General features: G+C 55.1%; 2 protein-coding genes across 3 annotated transcripts in view; both read left to right on the top strand.

Annotated features, from left to right (window-relative positions):
• PACS2 (phosphofurin acidic cluster sorting protein 2) overlaps positions 1-23,465 on the top strand; it is a 421,633-nt gene that overhangs the window by 5,575 nt on the left and 392,593 nt on the right. The window lies entirely within an intron of this gene.
• CLBA1 (clathrin binding box of aftiphilin containing 1) lies at positions 6,536-21,931 on the top strand. Of its 2 annotated transcripts, none has more exons than XM_050796997.1 (5): positions 6,536-7,615; positions 9,342-9,487; positions 11,859-11,988; positions 13,672-13,788; positions 19,937-21,931. In XM_050796997.1, exons 1-5 carry the CDS (start codon positions 7,193-7,195, stop codon positions 19,943-19,945), a joined length of 825 nt encoding a protein of 274 aa, XP_050652954.1. In that variant the 5' UTR covers positions 6,536-7,192; the 3' UTR covers positions 19,946-21,931. The 2 variants fall into 2 exon arrangements, with proteins under 2 accessions (XP_050652954.1, XP_050652953.1); XM_050796996.1 differs by lacking the exon at positions 19,937-21,931 and adding an exon at positions 15,321-16,251.

The raw sequence follows: 23,465 nt of genomic DNA, 5'->3' as shown, positions 1-23,465 counted from the left end.
TGAGGACAGAGTGCAGAGGGTGGGAGCCTTCCTGGGATCGAGCTTGGGCACCACACAGAGGCAGCACACCTGTGGTGTGGACAGGGAGGGCAGGGGCCCAAGGCAGTTCTAAGAGTTTGGTGACACCCGGCCTGGTGTAGACCCGAGCTGGGCACACACCGGAAGGAGTGGAGTCCTGCAGGGATTATGGGGGGAGGCAGGGCTGGAAGAGACCCAGGAGAGGACCACCACCACCAAGGAGTTGCTGCCTGGCAATGTCCACGGGTGTGGGTCAGATGCGGGGACACACACACACACACGGACACACATACAGATACACACACACACAAAGACAGAGACACACACGGACAGAGACACAGACACACAGATCCATACACAGGTACACACACAGACACACTCAGACACAGACACACAGACACATACACAGAGACACACACAAACACACATGCTGTCTCCGTCATACACACACACACACACACACACACAGACACCTTTTCCCGGGGTGGGAAGAGGCCAGGCTGTACCGGAAGGGCCAGGCAGGCAACACACTCATAGACAAGATCACGGACTCACCAAGACACAGACACAGGCCACCTGGGATACTGGATACACTCAGAGACAGCCTCATACACACTCAGGCCTGCACGCATGAACACCCACACCAGGACACAGATCCACGCACGTGCACACATACACACAGGGCACACACATTCCTGGGCTCATTCGGAGACCACGCACAGCCAGCGGGCCCAGGTGAGCCACCAGGGCGCGATGACTCACTCTAGACAGTTCCCGTTAGCCTCGCTGCAGCCACTGGGCAGCCATCCAGCAGCAGGTCAGACGGACGCCAGAGCCACTGCCAGGAAGAGGCCCTGGCAGCCTCCTCATGAGGCCAGGCATGGGGGGCACAATCTTCCCCCTCATGTGTGGACCTGGCGTGGGTCTTACCCCCACTCCTCGAAGTGTCCTTCTTTCAGGGCTGAGCAGTGTTGCCTGGGGTCCAGAGGCCCTGAACTTACCTCCCTCCCCAGGGACCCACCCCGCTCTGCTCACCCGGTGTCAGTCACTCCCTGGGCACAGGGAGAGAGCCACTAGGGTGCCTGGGTGCGTACACCTCTGTGTGTGTCCCTGACTGCATCTATGCCTCTGCCTGGTCTGCTGGGGGCTTGGCCTGCCAGTCCTGTGTGTCTGAGTTTGACTGCAGGGCCTGGGAATGAGGGGCAGCTCAGGGCACTCGTCCACCTTTGTGTCTTCAGCCCCATTAGGTGTGTGCCTTTGACGAGGTCCTGTGGCCCCCTGGGCCCCCATCCAATTGAACTGGCCCCTCTCCTGATTGTCTGGCGTGATCTGCACAGGGCTATGGGGACTCCCCTCAGCTTTGCAGGATGGGTGAGGATGGAGCCCTGGGTGGGGAGGCCAGGGCTGCCCCCAACATGTCCCCGTCCCTGGGCTACTACCTGCTGCCCCTGCCTCTGTTTTCCTTCAGGAAGACGAGAGAGCCCTCCAGGCCATCTTGGTGGGGACCAAGTGACAGCACAAGTTCAGCGGGGTGTCACGGGAGTGTGGGGACCCCACACTCGGGAGGACTTTGCCCTGGTCCTGCCCCTCAGCCTGGGTTTACCTAGCTGTGAACACTGGGCCTGCCCACCCCTGGCTAAGAAATGATCCCAGAGCCAATCACAGCTTCCCGGGTCCAGGAACTTCGCCTCCGCCCTGCATGGGGCTGCCCACTTCCAAGGTGGGCACAGACACACACGTGCCGCTGGGCCGTGCTCCCCTGTGGCCCCAGAATTCAGGAGGGGGTCTGGAATTCAGAATTCAGGGCCCAGAATTCAGGATGGGGTCTGGGCAGGGCCTGCTCCACCCGGAGGCCGTTCCTCCCTTCTCCTGCCCACTCTGAGACAGAGGGTTGGTGACTCTCGGCAGTGGCCTCTGGCTCTGCCCCACCCTGGGTGCTGGGGCTGCAGTCTGGCTGTGACTGTCAGGGGAGCTGGGGACTGCCCCTCCCACCCTCCTTCTGGGGGTCTTCTCCTAGCTTGAGGGTTAAGCTGAGAGTGTCCTGAGTAAGACACCTTGGGGTGTCTGTCCAGAGAGCTTCCCCACCTCAGGGAACTTGGGGTCCTGAGGGCTCTATCTCACTCCAGATGCCTCTGGGAGGGCCTGCAACTTGGGCGGTGTATCCCCACAAACGGGCAGGCTGCGGCTATGTGTGGCTGGGGACTGGCTCCCCAGGGGCCAGCCAGAATCCCTCCACCCGCACACCAGGGCCTCAGCAGCTGAAATGGGGCTCCAGGGTCACAGCTGTGGGAGCATGGGAGAAGGTGAGAGGGGCTACCAGCCCCCATCCCAGTCCTTCCCCACCAGCTGAAGCCTGCGCTCCTGTCAGCACACCCAGCTCCAGTCTCCTCCCCATGTGCTCCTCTGGGGACAGACGCCTGGCTAGGGAGGACCACAGAAGTGGGCCTGGACTCAGGAATTCATGCCCCCACCCACAGCATCACCAGGCCCAAGCCCAACTCACAGCCGCCCCTGGCACATACAAGGCCCCACACCTGCTGCAGGCGCCACCCCGGGGAGAAGGCGTCCCATTCACGCAGCCTCCACCTCTTCCCTGGACCACCGAGATGGGGACACCGGCCCAGCCCACTGGTTGCCCACAGCCTTCCTGAGGCTGGGTGCCAGGGCCTGGGGCGTAAGCCCTGGTGGGGCCTGGGTGAGAAACCGAGGCTCCCCAGGCCCTGATGCATCAGCAGAGCCGCTGCCCTGCCCCCATGGCCTGACTGGCACTGCTCGCCTCCACCCTCCACAGGCAGGGATGCCCACAGCATCAATGATTGATGCTTGCTGCGGCAGCTGCAGCAACATAAGCAAAAATAGCTCTGCTGTGGTCCCTGCCCTGCCCCAGCCCCAGCCTTGCATCCAGCCCAGCCCCGTGCCCAGATGGAGGGGTGTGAGGTGAGGTGGGAGCATCTAGGACTGTCTCAGCTGCTGCCTGCCCCTGCTCAGTCTTTTACATGGAGATGATAGGGGAGGACCCCTGTGACCAGGTGGGGGACACTTGTCCACCCAGCCTCCTACTCTTGCCTGACCATACAACTCCTGACCTCTAACCGCCTCCCTCTCCCCCAAAGCTGGGTGCCCGTTTCAGGCCTGGGTATGTCCCCAGGTCCACTTCCTCTGCACCCACAGCTGGGATCAGGAAATGTGGCAGTGGTGGGGCATGTCGGGGTGCTGCTATCGTTCCACTCGGGTGGTTTTCTTTCAACCCCCGTGTCTTTATCGGGCCCTCTGGCTCAGCAGTCCGTGTGTGCTAGCCTGGGATCTGAGCAGCAGCAGGTTCCCATGCTGCCGCCTGCAAGCCCTGCCATTGCTGCTGCCAGAGGCGAGGACAGGCACACTTCCCAGCTTGCCCTAGGGACTTGGGGCTGAGGATCCCAGAAGACTGGGATGCCTGGGTGTTTCTGGGGACCCCTCCCCAGTCAGTCCTTGCTCCTCAGGTGATGCTGGGAGATCCCAAGATGACTGTGGGGCTCTGTGACAGGTGGCACTTGCCCCAGGACCTAGGCTGGCCCCTTCCTCCTGAGACTAGGGTAGGAAAGCTCGGCTCCTCTGCAGAAGGGAAGGTGCTCCCCACACACCCATTGAGCAGGGCTGGGGCTCAGGGTGGACTGAGGTGGCTGGAGAGGTCCTGGGAGGGCCACATGCGCTCCTCCTCCTGACCACACTCCACCTGCCCCTCCATGCCCCTCGGGAGTCATGGCTAATGTTTCCCCCACACCCGGACTTTAATGGGGACCCACCCTCTCTGGCCCAGTCTCCCCTATCGGCTGGGCCAATTCAACTTGAGCAGTGGCTGCTCCGATCGCCAACCTGGAAGCCTTATCCTCAGCTCATGCCCTTCAGGCTGTGCCGTGAAGCAGGATGGTCTGCCCAGAAGCTGGCCCAAGAAGCCAGCGGCAGCCTAGCAGCTACCTGGACTGCCCCACCTCCTCCTGCAACCAGGGTTGCACATCTGATGTCAAGGTTGCCACCGCCATTTCCTCTGCACCTTGGCTTCCCCGAGGTGGCACCTTTTAGTGGTTTGCAAGGGGTCACTCAGGTGTATTGGTTCCCTGCTGCTGCCATAACCAAATATCACCAACGCAGTGGTCGAAAACAACATGTGCGCATTTGTCAACTCCAGTTCTAGGTGTGGGCAGGATGGAAGCCTCCCTTGCAGGTTTCAAGGGAGATCTGTTTCCCGGTCCTTTCAGCCTCCAGAGGCATCTGCAATCCTGTATCACTCCAGCTCTGCTTCCATCTTTGTGTCTCCTCTCTGACTCTGACCTTCCTGCTTCCTTCTCAGGACCTTTGTGATTACACCCATCATCCAGGCTCCGCTCCTCCTCTCAAGAGCCTTAATTTAAGCCCATCTATAAAGTATCTTTGACCCAGCAAGCTCACATATTCACAGGTTCCAGGGATTAGGATGTGGACATCTCTGTGGGGCTCTGTTTAGCTACTACACCAGCTCATCAACCCATATGAGTCATTTTTATCCTCCAACCACCCTGGGGGTACCGTGCTCCACACACTCTCCACGTGGAAGCTGAGGCCCAGCCAGGGGTGGGGAATTGCAGAGAACCAGGGGAGCAGTTCCTGTCCCAGCTCTGCTTCTCATGCAGGCCTTTGGGACGGGGCCTCAGTTTCCCCACCTGTACACAAGGACAACACTCCTCCTGCCCCCCTTCCAGCTCCCTGGGCCTCAAGGACAGCAAGGACAATGCAGTGGATGAGGGGCAGCAGTAGGAATGGACACTGCCCTTAAGCTGGCAAGACAGGCCCAGGCCTGGTCTACAAACCCAGCCAGCTCCTGATCACCGTCCTTAGAGTCACTGAGGTGCTGGGGTGGCCAAGCCAAGGTTCAGTCCTGGACAGTCTGACCAAAGAGCTCCCGTACTGCATGGCCCAGCTGCTCTGCCCCTCAGGAAGGAGCAGGGACACGAGGCTGGGTCTAAGGTGCAGAGAATGATCTCATCTTGTCATTTGTAAAATTAAATTTTTCTGTAGCTTGGCTGAGAAGGACCAGGGAGGGAAGGGGTGATTCAAGCAAGGACAGAGTCCAGGCAGGACCCCAGGCCCCAGGATGGGAGAAATATGAGCCTGCGGTAGATAGGGGATGGACAGCAGGTAGTGTGGCTCAGGGCTTCACCAGGGCCAGGCCCTGCCCTTACCCAGAGGAGGCAGTGATGGGGGCCAGTCTGGGAAGGCCAGGGAGGAGATGGAGTCAAGGTTGACTCCTTGAGTCTGGGGGTGAAGGCAGATGGCAGAAGGCCTGGAAGCCCGGAGGGGAGCTGGTAGAGGCCAGCCTAGCTCCTTGGTCGTCCTGTGGCTGGAGAGGAGCTGTCTGCCAGCCCTGCTCTGCCCGAGTCTGGCTGGTGACAAGGGAGGGCGGCACTCCGTGGGGCCTGCGAGGGAGGGGTGGAGCCTCCCCGCCACTCCTTCCCCCAGGAATGGGGACGAGTTAGGAGTAGGCGAGGTTTTGGGGTTCAGGAGTCAGCAAGACGGACTTGGCTCTTGCCTGGGGGAGCTGGAGTCCTGAGGGGCCGTCGCTCAGCTGCACCCACAGCAGGGTCGGCGGCGCAGCGAGTTCGGCTGCGGGGCGCAGGGAGAGGGGGCTGCGGGACCTGGGGAGCTCGTCACGATAAAGAAAGAACCACTTGGCCGGGCGCGGTGGCTCAAGCCTGTAATCCCAGCACTTTGGGAGGCCGAGACGGGCGGATCACGAGGTCAGGAGATCGAGACCATCCTGGCTAACACGGTGAAACCCCGTCTCTACTAAAAAATACAAAAAACTAGCCGGGCGAGGCGGCGGGCGCCTGTAGTCCCAGCTACTCGGGAGGCTGAGGCAGGAGAATGGCGTGAACCCGGGAGGCGGAGCTTGCAGTGAGCTGAGATCCGGCCACTACACTCCAGCCTGGGCGACAGAGTGAGGCTCCGTCTCAAAAAAAAAAAAAAAAAAAAAAAAAAAAAAAAGAACCACTCTAGGGCCAGGCACGGTGGCTCAAGCCTGTAATTCCAGGACTTTGGGAGGCCGAGGCGGGCGGGTCACGAGGTCAGGAGATCGAGACCATCCTGGCTAACATGGTGAAACCCCGTCTTTATTAAAATACAAAAAATCAGCTGGGCGTGGTGGCGGGCGCCAGTAGTCCCAGTTACTCGGGAGGCTGAGGAAAGAGAATGGGGTGAACCCAGAAGGCGGAGCTTGCAGTGAGCCGAGATCACGCCACTGCACTCCAGCCTGGGCGACAGAGAGACTCCGTCTCAAAAAAAAAAAAAAAAGAAAGAAAGAAAGAACCACTCGGGCGGCGAACTGAGCACGGACAGAAAGCTCGAGCGGCCCCGCGCCCAGGGCTGGGCCCGTGGGGAAGCCCGATCCCACCAGCAGCGGAGGCGGCACGGGCAGGGAGGGCGGGTCCGGGGCGGGGCCTGGAGGGCGGGGGCCGGCGCTGGCCACGCCCCTATGCGTGCTGACGCCACGTCGGCGGACGCCGGAAGCGGAGCTGGCGCACGCCGTTGCTAGGCAACGGGGCGGCGCAGGCAGGAGGGGACTGCTGTTTGCAGGTTTATCTCGGCCTGGCCCCGCGCGGCCCTGCCGAGGCGGCGACGAAGGTGGTGCGGGGCCCGGGCCGGGGCCCAGGACACGCGGGGACTCTCGGGAGCCGTGGGCCAGGGGCGTAGCCGGCCACCTGGGACCCCGTCCAGGCTCAGGCGGTCCAGGGCTGCCCTGCGGGCCGCGTGCGAGAGGGACTCTCGGGAGGCCCTGGGGCGCCGCACCCACTCCCTCTGGCCAGCGTGGACCTCCCAGGCCCCCTCGCGGGTCTCTCCAGAGCAGGAGCCCCGCCTTGGGCCGCCGCTCTCACACCTGCCGTGGGTCCGGTACACGCCCCTGTGTCGGACTCCGCGCTCGCACGCGTAGGAGGAAGCCAGGACTCCCGGGCGACCGGGCCGTGCCTGTGGTTTGTATCAGTTCCACAGCAGCACGTGGGCACTTTCCAGCGTCAGCCACTGGGCAGCCCGGGGCACTCCTGCAGCGTCCCCAGGCCCTCTCCAGGGCAGGGGAAGGTTGGGCAGTCCCGGGCGGCCAGCACCGCGACGTGCATGTCTCCTGAGCAGCTGCCCATCGGGCCTCTGCTGGCCTGGCGGCTCCAAGATGCAAAACCGGCAGGAGCTCGAGGGAGAGCCTTTGAGTGACCTCCGGGAGGAAGCAGCCAGCGCTTCCCTCCGAGTGGCACCTGAGAGGCTAAGTGATGCCAGTTTGAAATGGATACGGACCTACCCCGACCTTCTCCTGTCCGATGGGGAAGCCAGCATCTCCCTGCCCCGTGAGGGCGGTTCCACCTGCGTTACCCGATATCCTGACCCTGGGGAACACAGCAGCACTTGGGGGGAGTTTGAAGGCTTTCGGGAATCTTCAGCCAAGTCTGGACAATTCTCACAGTCCCTTGAACTCCTGGAGAGACCCACAGAACCCCAGCCACCAAGAACCACTTCTGCCCCAAAGGAGTGCAGTTCTCACCAACCGTGCCAGGGTGGACCTTGGGTGACAGGAACTGCTGCCGTCCCACCTTCTGAGGTACTTCTGCCGTGCTGTGGTCACCATGTTGAGTGGGATATGTGTACACACCAAGAGGCCTGCAGCCCTCGAATGTTGTGGCGTGCTGGCCAGGGAGGGGGCTGAGAGCCTCGGAGGGTCTGCTGCTCTCCTGGCCTTGGTCATGTTGGCTGTCCCATCCTGAGGCCAGGGAAGGAATGAGTTGGCAGAGGAAGCTGCAGAAATGGGTCACACCAAGGCCAGGTGGGGGCCACCTGAGCTGGGTCACTCTCTCTGACCATTCCTCCCCCGGCCTGTCCACTCCCCATTGGCGGGGACTGCACTGGTCCCAGCTCAGGGCATTTGAGGAGGAGCTTTTTGTCTGAATTCTTAATCTGCTGAGTTTAGAAGTCTCAGAGCTTCTAAAATCACATGATCACATTTCAACTTTCTTGTAATGAATTGGGTGACGCCCGATCCAACCTGTCCGGGAGCTTGTAATGAATTGGGTGATGCCCAGTCCGACCTGTCTGGGAGCCAGGGTCCCAGCCCTCAGCCCCCTGCCCCCTGCTCTTTCAGAGCAGACTGCTGGGTGTTTACTGTTTGGTGACGCTTCCGCTCCTTCTCTTTTCCAGTCTTCTTCCTTGCATTGTTCCTCTTTTTCTGCCACCTCTTCCCAAATGGTTCATCCCAAACACCATCATGAGAGATAAGAAATAAAACCAATGAGGAAGGAAATAAAGATATTTAGGTTCTCAGGGCTGGACTGTTTGTTTTCTAAAGCAGTTTCCCTGGAATCCTGATGAGATCCACTCTTAATAGAGTAAGGTCTGCTGTAATGCTTGTTTTGAATACAGGATTTGTTTTCCAGCATGATTGATGTATTAGGGTACAATTTGAGCATAGTTGAAATTTCACAAGAAAGAGTAGATGAATGCAAAAAACTGCCCCCAGCTGAGCTGGGGCCGGTTGGAATGCATGAGACTCGCACACGCACACCCTCACACAACGCTCAGCGCCCCGACGTAGCACACCTGTCAACACCTGGTGTTAGGACCTCTCCCAGTTCAGACCGCCCTCCTCCCACCCCTTCACACTAACTCAGCCTGCGAGTCTTCGTCTTTTCCAAGGTAAAGTGCTGTGCTTATTGTAGTATGTATAATTTTTTTTTTTTTTTTTTTTTTTTTTTGAGATGGAGTCTCACTCTGTCACCCAGGCTGGAGTGCAGTGGCGCAATCTCGGCTCACTGCAACCTCCGCCTCCTGGGTTCAAGCAATTCTCCTGCCTCAGCCTCCTAAGTAGCTGGAATTACAGGCACACACCACCATGCCCAGCTAATTTTTGCATTTTTAGTAGAGACGGAGTTTCACCATGTTGGCCAGCCTGGTCTTGAACTCCTGACCTCGCAATCCACCCACCTGGGCCTCCCAGAGTGCTGGAATTACAGGCGTGAGCCACCGCGCCTGACCACATGTATAATTTCTTAACCAAACATGGAAAACAGAACTAACATTATTGGGTGACCATCTTTTTTCATGTGTCACTGACGAAGTTTGAATGTTTTGCCCTAACCCCACCTTTCCCATGAGTCCTCTGGTTTTGTGTGATTTTGCTAACATGGTGATTTTTAGGAATGAATATGTCAAGTGATAGTAACACTAATGGTATGGTCAATTACAAATTTCATTTCCATTACAGTTATTTCTTTGGAATAAGGTAACGTTATGTATGTCTTTCTCCTAACTTTGGTATGCTTTTGTTCTTTCAGTCCATTCTCAGCTATGAGAACATTTTAAAGTGTGCTTTTCAAGAAATAACAGTCCAGCAGGCAGCTGAAGACGTTTCCACCATAGACCATTTCCTAGAAATAAGCAGTGAAGAAAAACCTGGCCTTGAATGTGTACATAAATTGTGGTAATGAACTTAAATATTTCTTACAGCAACTGCATTTGTACTTTTGTTTGATAGAAGCAGGTGTGTGAGGCTTTGTTTTTGCCTTTATAGAGAGTAGCATCTCTCCCGAAGTCCCTGCTGTCTGTGGGTCATGGGGTCCTATGAGAAGCAGGCAGCACGGTTGCTCCAGCTGTGGCCTTCCACTGGGAGCCCTGTTCATCCCCCTCCCCCACCAGCTCACCTGGAGCAGTTGGACTCGAGCCCAGCTCCCCTTGCGTCTCAGTGCAGTGCTGGTGGAGTAGGTGGGGGGCTCGCACTCAGTGCGAGTGGCTGGTGGGCCTGAGCAGTGGGCACAGGGGCTTTCTGGGGGACTTGGCTGAGTGGACCCTGGCTGCCTCATGGTCCTCAGCCACAGAGTTCTAGAAAACAGTCCACACTCTGAAGCCCCATTGTCAGCCCCAGGCCCCAGCCCCAGGGGTGCTCCCAGTGCTGCCTGCAGGGCTGTGGGCTTCCAGGGGAAAGTGCACCCGCAGTCGCTCGCAGATGGCCCTTTTCCAGGGACACACTTTCAACTAAGCATTGAAAGACAAACAGTGCTCTAGCGGATTAGGCAGCAGTGGTTGAGAAGCTCAAGGTAAGTTGGCCCAAGGCCCCAGAGGGAGGAGGGAAGTGAAGGTTGGGGAGAGCTAGCTTCCGTGCCCCCGTGCCCCTCGGTGTGGTCTGTGGAGTGGGTCTCCCAGCAGCCAGGGGAGAGCCAGGTCAGCCTGCTGATTTGTGTGTCTATGAGCAGGCCTGGACTTTCAGAGAGCTCTGCAGACAGGCCATTCTGGGCTCCAGCCCAGCCCACTGTGGCCTCTACTGGGGTCCAACCCAGCACCTACCCCCAGGGAACCCTCCACAGGGGCTTGAGGACAGAAGCCTGGAGCCCAGAAGGCCACAACCAGCATTGCCCAGATGGCCAGTATGCCCTCTGTATGTGGTGCTTCTGCCAAGCATGATCCCTGGGGAAAAACTGCCAAGAATGTGGTCCCAGCAAGCTGATGGTGGGGGTGGGCACTGTGCTGGCAGTATTGACGTCTCTGTCCCCGGCAGCATGACTCTCGGACCCAGAGGCGTGGGGAGTCCTGGGTGTCAGGACTTGGCAGGGCTGGACACTCGTGGAACAGAAGGCTGGATGGTACTTTGGGGGTGGAGTAGAGCATGGTTTGTGTGTTCTGAAACACTGGGGTATTTTTTGGAAATGGTTTGGCGTTTAGCACATCTGCTGTTATTCTGTAGTTATCTGGAGTGCAGTGGCGCAATCTCAGCTCACTGCAACCTCCGCCTCCTAGGCTCAAGCAATCCTCCTGCCTCAGTCTCCTGAGTACTGGGACTCCAGGCACCTGACACCACGCCCAGCTAATTTTTGTATTTTTTGTAGAGACAGGGTTTTGCTATGTTGCTCAGGCTGGTCTCGAACTCCTGAGCTCAAGTGATTTGCCCTCGTTGGTCTCCCAGAGTGCTGGGTTTACAGGTGCGAGCTGCCGCACCTGGCCTTGTACTCATTTTCCCTTTTCTACTAGAGCATGAACTTCCTACAGGCAGACCTTCTCAGTCCCTCACAGTACATAGCAGTGACGTGGCACATAGTAGACATTCACTGTTGGTTTGTTCATTTGTTCTCCTAAGCATGCATTGGTACTCTTGGTTCGTGAGCATCTATTTTGTACTCAGCACATTTCTAGGCACTTGAGTGAACAAAACCAGCAAAATACCTGGCCTCATGGAGCTTCCACTCCTTGGAGGAGACAGTCAGTAGTGGCAGTGAGTAAGCTACTCCAGGCCAGGTGCTGTGAGGCATAGAGGGGGCACGGGAGGTGGGTTGGGGTACTGCAGGATGGCACGTGTTGTTTGAGTAAAAGTATAAATGGACAAATAAACGAGGCAGGCCAGTGCTCCTGCAGGGGACACTGTTATTATTATTATTATTTTTTGAGATGGAGTCTCGCTGTGTCACCCAGGGTGGAGTGCAGTGGTGCAATCTCCACTCCCTGCAACCTCCGCCTCCCGGGTTCAAGCGATTCTCCTGCCTCAGCCTCCCTAGTAGCTGGGATTACAGGCGCCCATATTTGTATTTTTAGTAGAGACGGGGTTTCACTATGTTGGCCAGGCAGATCTTGAACTCCTGACCTCGTGATCCGCCCACCTCGGCATCCCAAAGTGCTGGGATTACAGGCGTGAGCCACCATGCCCAGCCCGGGAATGCTGTTTTTAGAGTTCTTAACAGAACTCTCGTGAGTCTCAGCTTGGGGGTAAAGGGCAGGCGCCCCCGTTGTGTGCCTTGGGCAGTGCTTCAGTGATCTCCTCAGAAGGCTTTCAAGGTCACCTTTTAACAATTGCATCTGTTTTCCAGTAATGAATCCAGAAAACTCTGGAGAGCCCTTCAGAGCAAACATACCACGTCTACTTCTCAATGCCTCTGGAGCGAGTCCCGTTGCCAGGAGAACTTCTTTCTTGTTCTCGGAATAGATGCTACGCAGAAGGTAGGTCGTTTGGGTTGACACAGGGCTCCTGAGAGCGTGGTTGAGCTTCACTGTAGCTAGTGGCCCTTGGCCGCGCCCAAGGGGTGGGTGTAGGCAGAAGTGTGGGGTCAGGCCGGGCGCGGTGGCTCAAGCCTGTAATCCCAGCACTTTGGGAGGCCGAGACGGGCGGATCATGAGGTCAGGAGATCGAGACCATCCTGGCTAATACGGTGAAACCCCGTCTCTACTAAAAAATACAAAAAACTAGCCGGGTGAAGTGGCGGGTGCCTGTAGTCCCAGCTATTCGGGAGGCTGAGGCAGGAGAATGGCGTGAACCCGAGAGGAGGAGCTTGCAGTGAGCTGAGATCCGGCCACTGCACTCCAGCCTGGGTGACAGAGCAAGACTCCGTCTCAAAAAAAAAAAAAAAAAAAAAAAAAAAAAAAAAAAAAAAAAAAAAAAAGAAGTGTGGGGTCAGATGGGTTAAAGCCACTAGGTGGCCCCATAAACTTGTCAAGGCCATTGGATGAATCCCGAATGCTTGAGGCAGGAGCCAGAAAAGCCTAGAGCAGGAGGTAAGGAAAGGCTCTGGAAAGGCCTGAGCCCGCACCTGACAAAGCACAAAGAGATGTGCATCAGTGCACACACACTGCCGCACACACACCGCCACACACTGCCGTGCGCACACACCACCATGCACACACCACACACACTGCCACACGCACCACTGCCACGCACAGACTGCAGACTGCCGTGCATATGCTCAAGCTCCTGGGCTGTCACCGAAAACACCAGTCACAGGGAGGGCCGCCTTTCAGCAATCTAGATTTCAAGGGTCTTTCTTCATTCTTAAATATTATGGAAAATTTCAAACATGGAAAACTCAAAAACGGCCAGCCAGGCAGGCAGATTGGCCCTGGTGCAGACAGGGGCATGAAAACGGTTGCCCTGTTGGCCCGTGGGCCACATTGGGCTGGCCAGGAAGGAAGGGAAGGGCAGAAAGGAACAGAGAGGTTCCCAGTGAGATCAGCCCTGACTGTGTCATTGTGAGGAAAACGGAGAACCAGGAGGCTAGGAAATGGGAGCCTGAATAGAAGGCTCAGAGGTGGGCCAGCTCCGAGTGGCAGCAGCGTGGAGGGTGTGTCTGAAAGTGGCCGTTGGCCGGGCGCGGTGGCTCAAGCCTGTAATCCCAGTACTTTGGGAGGCTGAGGCGGGTGGATCACGAAGTCAGGAGATCGAGACCATCCTGGCTAACATGGTGAAACCCCGTCTCTACTAAAAATACAAAAAACTAGCCGGGCGTGGTGGCGGGCGCCTGTAGTCCCAGCTACTCGGAGGCTGAGGCAGGAGAATGGCGTAAACCCGGGAGGCGGAGCTTGCAGTGAGCCGAGATCGCGCCACTGCACTCCAGCCTGGGTGACACAGCAAGACTCCGTCTCAAAAAAAAAAAAAAAGAAAGTGGCCGTTAAGGTGTTATTCCCGCTGAGCAGCTGAGGGGCGCTGAGGTCCTGAAGGGAAGCAAGGCCTGTGAGCCGGGGATGGGGCAGCGAGTGGCAGGGCTAGGGGAAACGGGTGACCTGACCTGCAGAGGGGCCTGAGAGAACTTTGCAGTTTTAGAATGAAATTAGTAGAAGGGCTCTGGGGAAAAGAAAACAGGAGACAAAATGATGCCTGTACTGGCCGTCTGATGGGGTCTGTCTCCTTAGAACCTTTCTGGAGGCCAGGGCCCCATCATGGAAGATTGTGACCTCAGAGAGCCTGAAGGGCTCCTCACTGTCGGCAGCTTCCGTCTCCAGCATTGTAAAGCCCTGATCCAGACCAAGGTGAGTGGTCACCAAGGAGAGGCCTTGGGGAACCGCGCTGGTGGTGTCCACACATGCGGAGGCCTCTGCTTTCTCTGATGTGAGTCAGTTGCTTGTTTTATTCCGTTGAGTCTTGTGGACTTACAGAAAACAAACGTTGCTACTATTTAGGGCAGACAGGCAAATTGTTAACGCCACTGCAGGGTGCCAAGGAACAGAATATCATCCAGAAAGACTCTTAGGCCAGAGGACCCAGGATATGGGTGGGTCACACAGGAGAACTGGCAGGAGAAGCCAGGCAGAGAGGGAGCTGCAGGGAAGCTGAGACGCCAGGTATGGATGACGAGGCTGGAAGGATGAGGCGGGACCAGGCTGTGACTGTTGGGCCGGGGATGTGACTCCGCCTGGGCAGCTGTCATGGACTGATCTGACTGGCGGCCTCAGTCACAGGCCGCTTACCTTACACAGGGTCTGCCCACAGCTTTCTCATGAGCTGCAGTTCTTGCCGCAGAGTCACTTCATCACATCATCACAGCCGGGCTCAAGGCAGAGGGGATGGGGAGAGAAGGGGATTTCTTCCTGCAGCTCTCTTTTATCGGGGGAAGAAAAGCTTTTCTGGGCTGGGGGCTGGAGCCCACTCTTAGACCAGGTATTGCAGGAGGGGTGAGATGGCCAGGCCTAGCTCACCTGGTTTCCTCTCATCCTGGAGACCCAGGACCCTGGAACAGTCGGGGCTCATTGTGTACACCCAGGAGATGGTGGGAGGGACACATGGGCGGCCATCTGCATGAAGAGTGACATGCAGGGAGGCGCAGGGGTAAAGTACTGCCCTGTGGTCTGGTAGAAGGTGACAAGGACCTGAGCCTGAGCTGGGACAGCAGGAAGGTTGCATAGCAGAGGAGGCAGCCAGGGTCAGCTTCTGGGCTAGAATTTGGCATGAATGTGGCACTGCCCCCAGCTGACGTGGGGTGGGTGCCCTGAGTGGTCAGCATACAGGTGACAGGTGACAGGTGCCATGGTGCAACAGAAGAGGGCCCTCATCGGCCGTCTTCACAGGCTGTCCATCTTTCTGAAAACCACCACAGCACAGGAGGGTTGTCCGAGAGCAGCAGGCCGTAAAGACATGTTCGTGGCTGTGGTGTTCACAACAGCCCATACTGGGCAGACATCCAGCCGCAGCTATCTGGGGGAAGTCTGTGGTGTAGTCCAAGAGTGGCCACTGCAGGGCTGTGAGTGTGGAGGGTAGTGGCAGCCTCCACCAAGGAATGCCAGACACGTAGCACAAGGGCCAGAGACCCCTCCTAAGATGTGGGCCCACTGCGGTCTTCGGGGCTGGCTGCAGGCCAGAGCCATAGACTCAATCCTGAGAAGCCCCAGCATGTTTTCCCTGTGCGCCTCTCTGGTGACACCTCATGATGAGAAGGTTTCTAAGAGGAGAACCAAGGAGAGAACACTAGGGGGCCGAGAGGCCGGGGCGGCCAGGGGCAGACGCCCAAGCTAGCGTTTCTCATTGCCGGGGGTGCGCGTGCCTGACTGCTGTCCTCTCATCTCAGCTCTCGGGGCCGCCTGGCAGCAGACAGGGGAGGCTGATGACATGCAGCCGCTTCCTGAAGACCCCCTCATGCGGAGGTGGCCAGCACATCACTATTCCAAGGAAAAAGATGTTCACTCCACGCAAGCTCAAACTGACACTCTTTAATAGCGACGTTTGCTAAAATCAGGAGTACTTTGTACCTTTATGAGGAATTTTTCATTTTCTTCCTGGTTGGGTTGATGTGGAAACCAGAACTGTCTGTGGAGCTGTTTTCCAGATCCCAGGCCCATTCCCGGGATCTCTCCAACGGGACCTGTCCTGTGCTCTGGGCTCATCTCAGGTCTGACCAGGAGATGGAGGATGTGTCCTTGGCAGAGCCAGTCCTTGTGGGGAAACAGAGGTTTCTGGGTGCCATGGCAGGCTGTCGGGGTCCAGGTGGCACCCATGGGCCCCCTGCCCCATGTGAATGCTGCTGGCACCTGGCGGGGGGTACCCAGGGATGGACCCTGGGCATGGCTTCTGGGCTGCTTAGTCCAGGGGGAACAACTTGTGGTCAAATCCATGAGTTCAGAGGAAAAGGGGAAGGTGCTGAAATGTCACCAGAGAGACAGCTGTTGAGAGTGCTCAGAAACCCTCTAGCTGTCACACTCTGCCCTGGCCCTGGCTGCCATGTGGTCAGGGCACCATGAGGGTGTGCAGGTGTGCAGTTTCCTCAAAGCCTCGCAGGTGCCCTCACTCACTGCCCGGGCCTCTGCCCAGCAGCCTCAAGGACAGGCCTTTCTCCCTCATGGTTGTGGACAGGAAGTCACACCACTGGCCTGCGAGAGCTTCTGGTGGGCCCACGGCTTCCCCTAATTATCTGCTAAGGAAAACCGTGCTCTTCGAACGGCAGAGCCAAGAAGTCAGCCCTGACTTTTGTAAAATTTTATGAAATAAAACCGCCTAGATAAGCCTGTTCTCACTGCTTCATCAGCTGGGGGGACTGATACCTGAAATCCTGTCCCCAGGGGAGGCCTGAAGTCTAAGCAAGCAGCCACCCTGGCTGTCTCTGTTCCAGCCAAGGCCACACGGGGGACCACAGCCCCCATGTCGCCGTGGTTATCAGTGGGATGTGCGCAGTGATGGGCAGGAGGTTCCATCATAGGGAAGAAGGAAGCGGATGTCCCTGCACACACCGTGGCCTCGGCCACCCAGCTGCACAGCCAGCACCATGCTGCATGTGACTTGAGGTCTGCGATGAGGATCATTCCTTTTTGTTTTTGGATATCACATGTTTTGGAAAGCTGTTTTTATTTTTCATTTTCAGCCAGGTGAAACTGGGAATTTAGACTTTTTCTAACATGCAGCTTCCTTCAAAGGCACTGTCTTTTGGGCCCCTTTACAAAGCCCTTCCAGGAGATGCCCTGGTTTCCTAACCTTTAAAAGTTAGACTTTAACAAGCCAAAATATTCCATCCTGCTCCTTCCATTCCAAGATTTGGGTTCAGACTGTGCCACGGCATCACGCTGTCACCCGTGGTGGCCCTTGCTCCTCACCTGGCTGGATGTTGGTGACCCACAGACCTCAGAAGGCCAAGCCTTTCTCCTGACCTCCCTGTGGCCTTACAGGAGCCTCAGAAGCAACAGGTTCCAAACCTGACTTCTGTGGTGCCCGGTAGAGAAGAGAGGCCCTGCTGCTCTTGTCCCCAGAGGCGAGTGAGAGGAGGACCCTCACAGGGTCAGGTAAGGAGGGACCAGGCAACATGCATGCAAACCGCTTGCTCACTGTGCGGCTGCCAAGCCCCCAGGGTCTGGAGGACCCTGCAACAGACAGGTTCAAAGCTCCCCGGCCCGCTCAGGTCCACGCTGAGCGCTCAGGAAGAAAGTGCCACAGCTGGGAGTGGGGGCAGGGAGCTGACAGACACTCCCCCAAGAACGCCCCTCTCACAGACGTGCTGGGATTTTTGTTCCCAAAGTCTGGAGGCCCAGCAGGGGAGCTGGGAGAGTGGGCGGGAGGCAAGCCCCCAAAGGCTGAGGAAGAGGCAGCAGGGCTGCAAGACGCCCCCCGGCACCAGGCAAGGGGCTGGAATGGAGAGCAAAGGAAGCCCCCAGTGGCCAAAAAGGACGGCAGTCCAGCTGAAGAACAGAGAAATCATGCAGCCCCCAAAGCCGGTGGCTTGGCTGTGACACACAGGCTGATGTCCACAATCACTGTGCTCAGAGCTCAGACCCCACCGAAGCCGTGCCCTGATCCACCCTCAGGGCATCTGAAGGCCTAACTACAGCTGCAGAGAAGTCCAGAACCAGCTCAACTGCAGGAAAGGACAACTCCGTCCCCACTCGGGCAGCCTCACAGCGGAAGGCACGTGCCCCTCGCGGGAAATAAACATTGCTTCAGCCTCTATTGTTCTTTTATACAAACTGTCTAGCCTACAGTAAGACATTACAAGACACATGAAAAGGCAAGAAAACGTGAGCCACAGTGAGCAGCAGAAGCAGAGACAGCCCCAGTGGTAAAACTGAAGTCAAGGGCTTTGAAGGAACTCTGGGGAGGTGGGGAGGGCTGTGGAAATAGCAGGTGACATTCACGAAGTGATAGAGACATTCAGCAGAAACAGGGACACTTCAGAAAAGAACAAAATGAAGATGCTAGAAATGAAAAAAATAGTATATAAATGAATCATCTTTAGATGGGTTTAACAGCAGACTGGACACCACAGAGGGATGGATCAGTTAACTTGAAGATCGGTCACTAGAGAAGATCCAACCACAGAGAGAGGGGAGGGAAAACGACAGAGGGTCCAAGATCTTCGGGCCAAAGTCAGATGGCCTAACCGGTTGTAACTGGAGTCCCAGAGCAGGAACAGGAGAGAATAAAGAAGAAATATTCCAAGACTGAATTGCTAAGAACTTTCTGAAATTCATGAAAGAAAATAATCCACAGATCCAAGAATCTCCGTAACTGCAAGGAAGTTATGTGGAGAAAACCACACCTGAACACATACTACAGGCCTCAAAGGCAGCTAGGGTGGAAACAGGAGATTCGGATAGAGAAGCAATGATAAGAACAATGGCTCACTTCCCACCAGAAGGCCACGGACCCACATCTGCAGTGCTGAAGGGAAAAGGAAGGTCAAACTAGAAGTTCATGTACATTGAAATACTCTTTAGGCCGGTCACAGGGGCTCACACCTGTAATCCCAGCACTTTGGGAGGCTGAGACAGGTGAGTCACCTGAGGTCAGGAGTTTGAGACCAGCCTGGCCAACATGGAGAAACCCTGTCTCTACTAAAAGTACAAAAATCAGCCTGGCGTGGTGGCGCATGCCTGTAATACAAGCTACTCGGGAGGCTGAGACAAGAGAGTCACTTGAACCTGGGAGGGGTAGGTTGCAGTGAGCCGAGATCATGCCATTGCACTCCAGCCTGGCGACAGAGCGAGACTCCATCTCAAAAAAAAAAAAAAAGAAGTATTATTTAAAAATGAAGGCATTATCAGCCAGGATACAGAAACCACACCAGCTATCTGAAGAAGAAAAACTATAAAGAATTACTAGGCCTGGTGTGTGGTTCACACCTGTAATCCCAGCACTTTGAGAGGCCAAGGTGGAAGGATCGCTTGAGGCCAGGAGTTTGAGACCAGGCTGGGCAATATAGTGAGACCCCCCCATCTCTACAAAAAGTAAAAAAAAATTAGCCTGGTGTGGTGGCGCTCACCTGTAGTCCAGCTACTCAGGAGGCTGAAGTGGGAGGATTGCTTGAGCCCAGGAGTTGGAGGCTGCAGTGAGCTGTGATCACACCATTGCACTCCAGCCTGGGCAACACAGTAAGACCCCTTCTCTTAAAAAAAAAAAAAAAAGAACAAAAAAAAAAATTAACTAGTAAAAGTTGGTTAACTACTAAAAGGGTCTTGGTTTGGTTTGGTTTGGTTTTGATTAGAGACAGGGTCTTGCCATGTTGCCCAGGCTGGTTTTGAACTCCTGAGCTCAAGCAATCCTCCTGCCTTGGCCTCTCTCTTTGTTTTTTGTTTTTCAATAAAGACTTATTTCATAGGCCCTGAAGTAGCAGGTGCGGGAAAGCAGCTTCTCTGGGTTAGGGGTGAAGTACAGTGAGGAACTAAGGCCTGACGCCCTCCCAGGCTGAGATGCAGGCCTTTCACAGCGAGTGTGGCTGCACAGGAACAGGCCTAGGCAAAGGAGCTGAGCTGGAGCTGATCTGCAGGGACAGCTGGCAGGAAGACAGGTGCCCCCAGGAGCACCCTACTGGAGTGGTTCAGGAGCAGAGCCAGTGCAAACATGGGGCATGCTGGGGTCCATCGTGCCATGTTGGGCTCATGTGCCAAATAATACTGATAGAGGACCTGACCCAAGAGGGAAGCCCCCTCTCGCAGCCAGCGGCTACTCCCTCCCAGCTGTCCCCAGTCCGTGCTGAGTATAGAGTGGTGTAGAGCCAGCCATTTCTGCCCACCTCAGCCTCAGATGGGCACTCTGCCCTGGGCCCATGGGTGTGGCAGATGCCCTTCCTCCCACAGATGCCAGGCTTGCATCGAGGCTGGCAGCTTTCCTCTGCCTGCTCCTGCTTTCTAACCCTTTTGTCCTTCATAAGTATTTCCCCAAATTTCTTGAATGTGTAAATCTATCCTGGCCTTTGATTCCTAGAGGCCCTGAAGGAACATGACCATCACCTGGCCTGAGTGACACTGCAAAGCCCTCGTTCTTTCTAGTGGACGTGGAGCTCTCTCCAAGCGGATCAGATGCTGAGCCGTCAGCCACATCAGAGGCCAGGGACATGGCCTTCAGAGACTTTGGCCATCATGCAAAACACCTGGCCACCCTGAAGCCTCTATGCTGGAGAAATGTCTGGAGCGATCCCAGAGATGCTGACAGATGCTCAAGGACCCGGCTGCTGGAGCCTTCCGGCCAGCATGCCAGCCCTGGGAGGGAGGAAGCCTTCAGGGCGGGGTGCACCCAGCTGCAGCCGCTGCCTGACAGCAATGGCCTGACAGATCCCAGCAAGAACCACCCGGCTGAGTCCAGCCAAGCCCTGGCATGAGATCATGGCAGTAACAGATGGTAGGTGCTGCATGCTGTGAAGCTAGTGATGGTGGCTACACAGCAGGAGGTCACGAGAACAACGCATGTCCAGATAACCAGTGGGTCCACAGAGGTCACTGGAAACTTAGACAGTAATTGAAACTGAATAATGAAAGTGCACTGATCAAAATCTGAGTGAAAGCAGTGCTTAGAAGGAAATTTATAGCTTTAAATGTTTATATTAGAAAATAAGAAAAGTACAAAACCACCTAAGATTTCATGTTAAGGTGCAAGAAAAAGAGCAAATTAAACCAAAAGGTAAGCAGAAAGAAGGAAATAAAACTGAGAGCCAAAATCAACAAAATGGAAAATGGCAGAACACTAGGAAAAAGGGATGGTTGTAAGTGAAGATGAAAGAGCATGTGATGTGCGACTCTCGCGTGACTCCTGATTCAAACAAACCAAAGGTAGAGATAACTTGCAATAGCGCACAGCGAGGAAAAGGAGGCAGCCTCTGCCCAACACAGCCAGGAGACAGCCTCGGAAATCGGAGAAAATATTTGGAAACCATATATCTGATAAGGGGTTAATATCCAAAATACATAAGGAACTCAAACAACAGAAAGAAAACCTAGATAACCTGATTGAAAAAATAGGAAAAGGACCTGAACAGACATTTTTCTTTTTTTTTTTTTTTTTTTTTTGGAGATGGAGTCTTGCTCTGTCAGCCAGGCTGGGGTGCAGTGGCACGATGTTAGCTCACTGCAAACTCTGCCTCCTGAGTTTAAGCAATTCTCCTGCCTCAGCCTCCCGAGTACCTGGGGCTACAGGCACCCGCCACCACACCCGGCTAATTTTTGTATTTTTAGTATAGACGGGGTTTCACCATGTTGGCCAGGCTGGTCTCGAACTCCTGACCTCAGGTGACCTGCCGCCTCAGCCTCCCAAAGTGCTGGGATTACAGGCGTGAGCCACCGCGCCCAGCCGAGCAGACATTTTCCAAAAAAAAAATATATATATATATATACACACACACATACACAAATGGCCAACAGCTATACAAAACCCATGCTCCATATCAGTAATCATCAGGGAAATACAAATCAAGACTGCAATAAGATATCCCCTCACACCTGTTAGATGGCTATTCTAAACAGACAAAATGTCGGTGATGGTGTAGAGAAACGGGAATGCTTGTGCACTGTTGGTGGGAGTGTAAAGTAGTACCGCCATTATGGAAAACAGTATGGAGATGCCTGAAAAAGTTAAAAATAGAACTACCATGTCATCCAGCAGTCCCACTACAGGGTATTTATCCAAAGGAAAGGAAATGAGTATGTTGAAGAGATACCCGCACCCCCATGTTTACTGCAGCACTAGTCAAGCCAAGCTATGGAATCAACGTAGGTATCCAACAACAGATGAATGGATAAAGAAAATGCGGTACATATGCACAACGGGATACTATTCAGCTGCAAAAAAAAAAAAAAAAAAAAAAAAAAAAAAATCCTGTCATTTGCAACTGTATAGATGAACCTGAAGCATTTATGCTAAATGAAATAAGCTAGGTACAGAAAGACAAATCCCACGTGATCTCACTCATACGTGGAACCTAAAAAGTCAAACTTGCCAGGTGTGGTGGCTCACGCCTGTAATCCCAGCACTTTGGGAGGCCAATGCAAGAGGATCATGTGAGTCCAGCAGTCTGAAACCAGCCTGGGCAACAAAGTGATACCTCATCTTTACACAAAGATAAAGGCCGGGGGTCTGATGTGGTGGCTTATGCCTGTAATCCCAGCACTTTGGGAGGCTGAGGCAGGCGGATCACGAGGTCAATAGATCAAGACCATTGGCCAACATGGTGAAACCCCATCTCTACTAAAAATACAAAAATTGGCTGGGCATGGTGGTATGTGCCTGTAGTCCCAGCTACTTGGGAGGCTGAGGTAGGAAAATTGCTTGAACCTGGGAGGCACAGGTTGCAGTGAGCCAAGATCGGGCCACTGCAGTCCTGCCTGGCAACAGAGCAAGACTCTGTCTCAAAATAAATAAATAAAATAAAGGCTGGGCGTGGTGGCTCAAGCCTGTAATCCCAGGACTTTGGGAGGCTGAGGCGGGTGGATCACGAGGTCAGGAGTTCGAGACCAGCCTGGCCAACATAGTGAAACCCCATCTCTACTAATAATACAAAAAATTAGCCTGGTGTGGTGGCACATGCCTGTAATCCCAGCTACTCAGGAGGCTGAGGCAGGAGAATCGCTTGAACCCGGGAGGCAGAGGCTGCAGTGAGCAGAGATTGCACCACTGCACTCCAGCCTGGGCGGCAGAGCAAGACTCTGTCTCAAAAAAAAACATAACAAATCCACTAAGAGAGTAGGTTTAAGTATTCTCACCCCAAAAAGTGACGTGTGGTGGTGCACATTAATTAGTTCTATTTAGCTGTTTCACAATGTACACATATTTCAAAACATGTTGTATATGATAAACATATACAATTTTTATTTGTCAATTTAAAAATTAATTTTATTTATTTATTTATTTTGAGACAGAGTCTCGCTCTGTCACCCAGGCTGGAGTACAGTGGTGCGATCTCGGCTCACTGCAACCTCCGCCTCCCAGGTTCAAGCGATCCTCCTGCCTCAGCCTCCCGAGTAGCTGTGACTACAGGCCACCACGCCTGGCTAATTTTTGTATTTTTAGTAGAGACAGGGTTTCACCATCTTGGCCAGGCTGGTCTCGAACTCCTGACCTCGTGATCCGCCTGCCTTGGCCTCCCAAAGTGCTGGGATTACAGGCATGAGCTGCCACGCCCGGCCTAAAAATTAATTATTTTATTTTTTTTTTTTTTTGAGACGGAGTCTCGCTCTGTCGCCCAGGCTGGAGTGCAGTGGCCAGATCTCAGCTCACTGCAAGCTCCGCCTCCCGGGTTTACGCCATTCTCCTGCCTCAGCCTCCCGAGTAGCTGGGACTACAGGCGCCCGCCACCGCGCCCGGCTAGTTTTTTGTATTTTTTAGTAGAGACGGGGTTTCATCGTGTTAGCCAGGATGGTCTCGATCTCCTGACCTCGTGATCCGCCCGTCTCGGCCTCCCAAAGTGCTGGGATTACAGGCTTGAGCCACCGCGCCCGGCCAAAAATTATTATTATTATTATTT

The sequence above is a fragment of the Macaca thibetana genome, chromosome 7, assembly GCF_024542745.1.
Source record: "Macaca thibetana thibetana isolate TM-01 chromosome 7, ASM2454274v1, whole genome shotgun sequence".
Classification (NCBI taxonomy): Eukaryota; Metazoa; Chordata; class Mammalia; order Primates; family Cercopithecidae; genus Macaca; species Macaca thibetana.
Note: the sequence above shows the minus strand (reverse complement) of the source record. Positions and strands in the feature narration are given on the sequence as shown.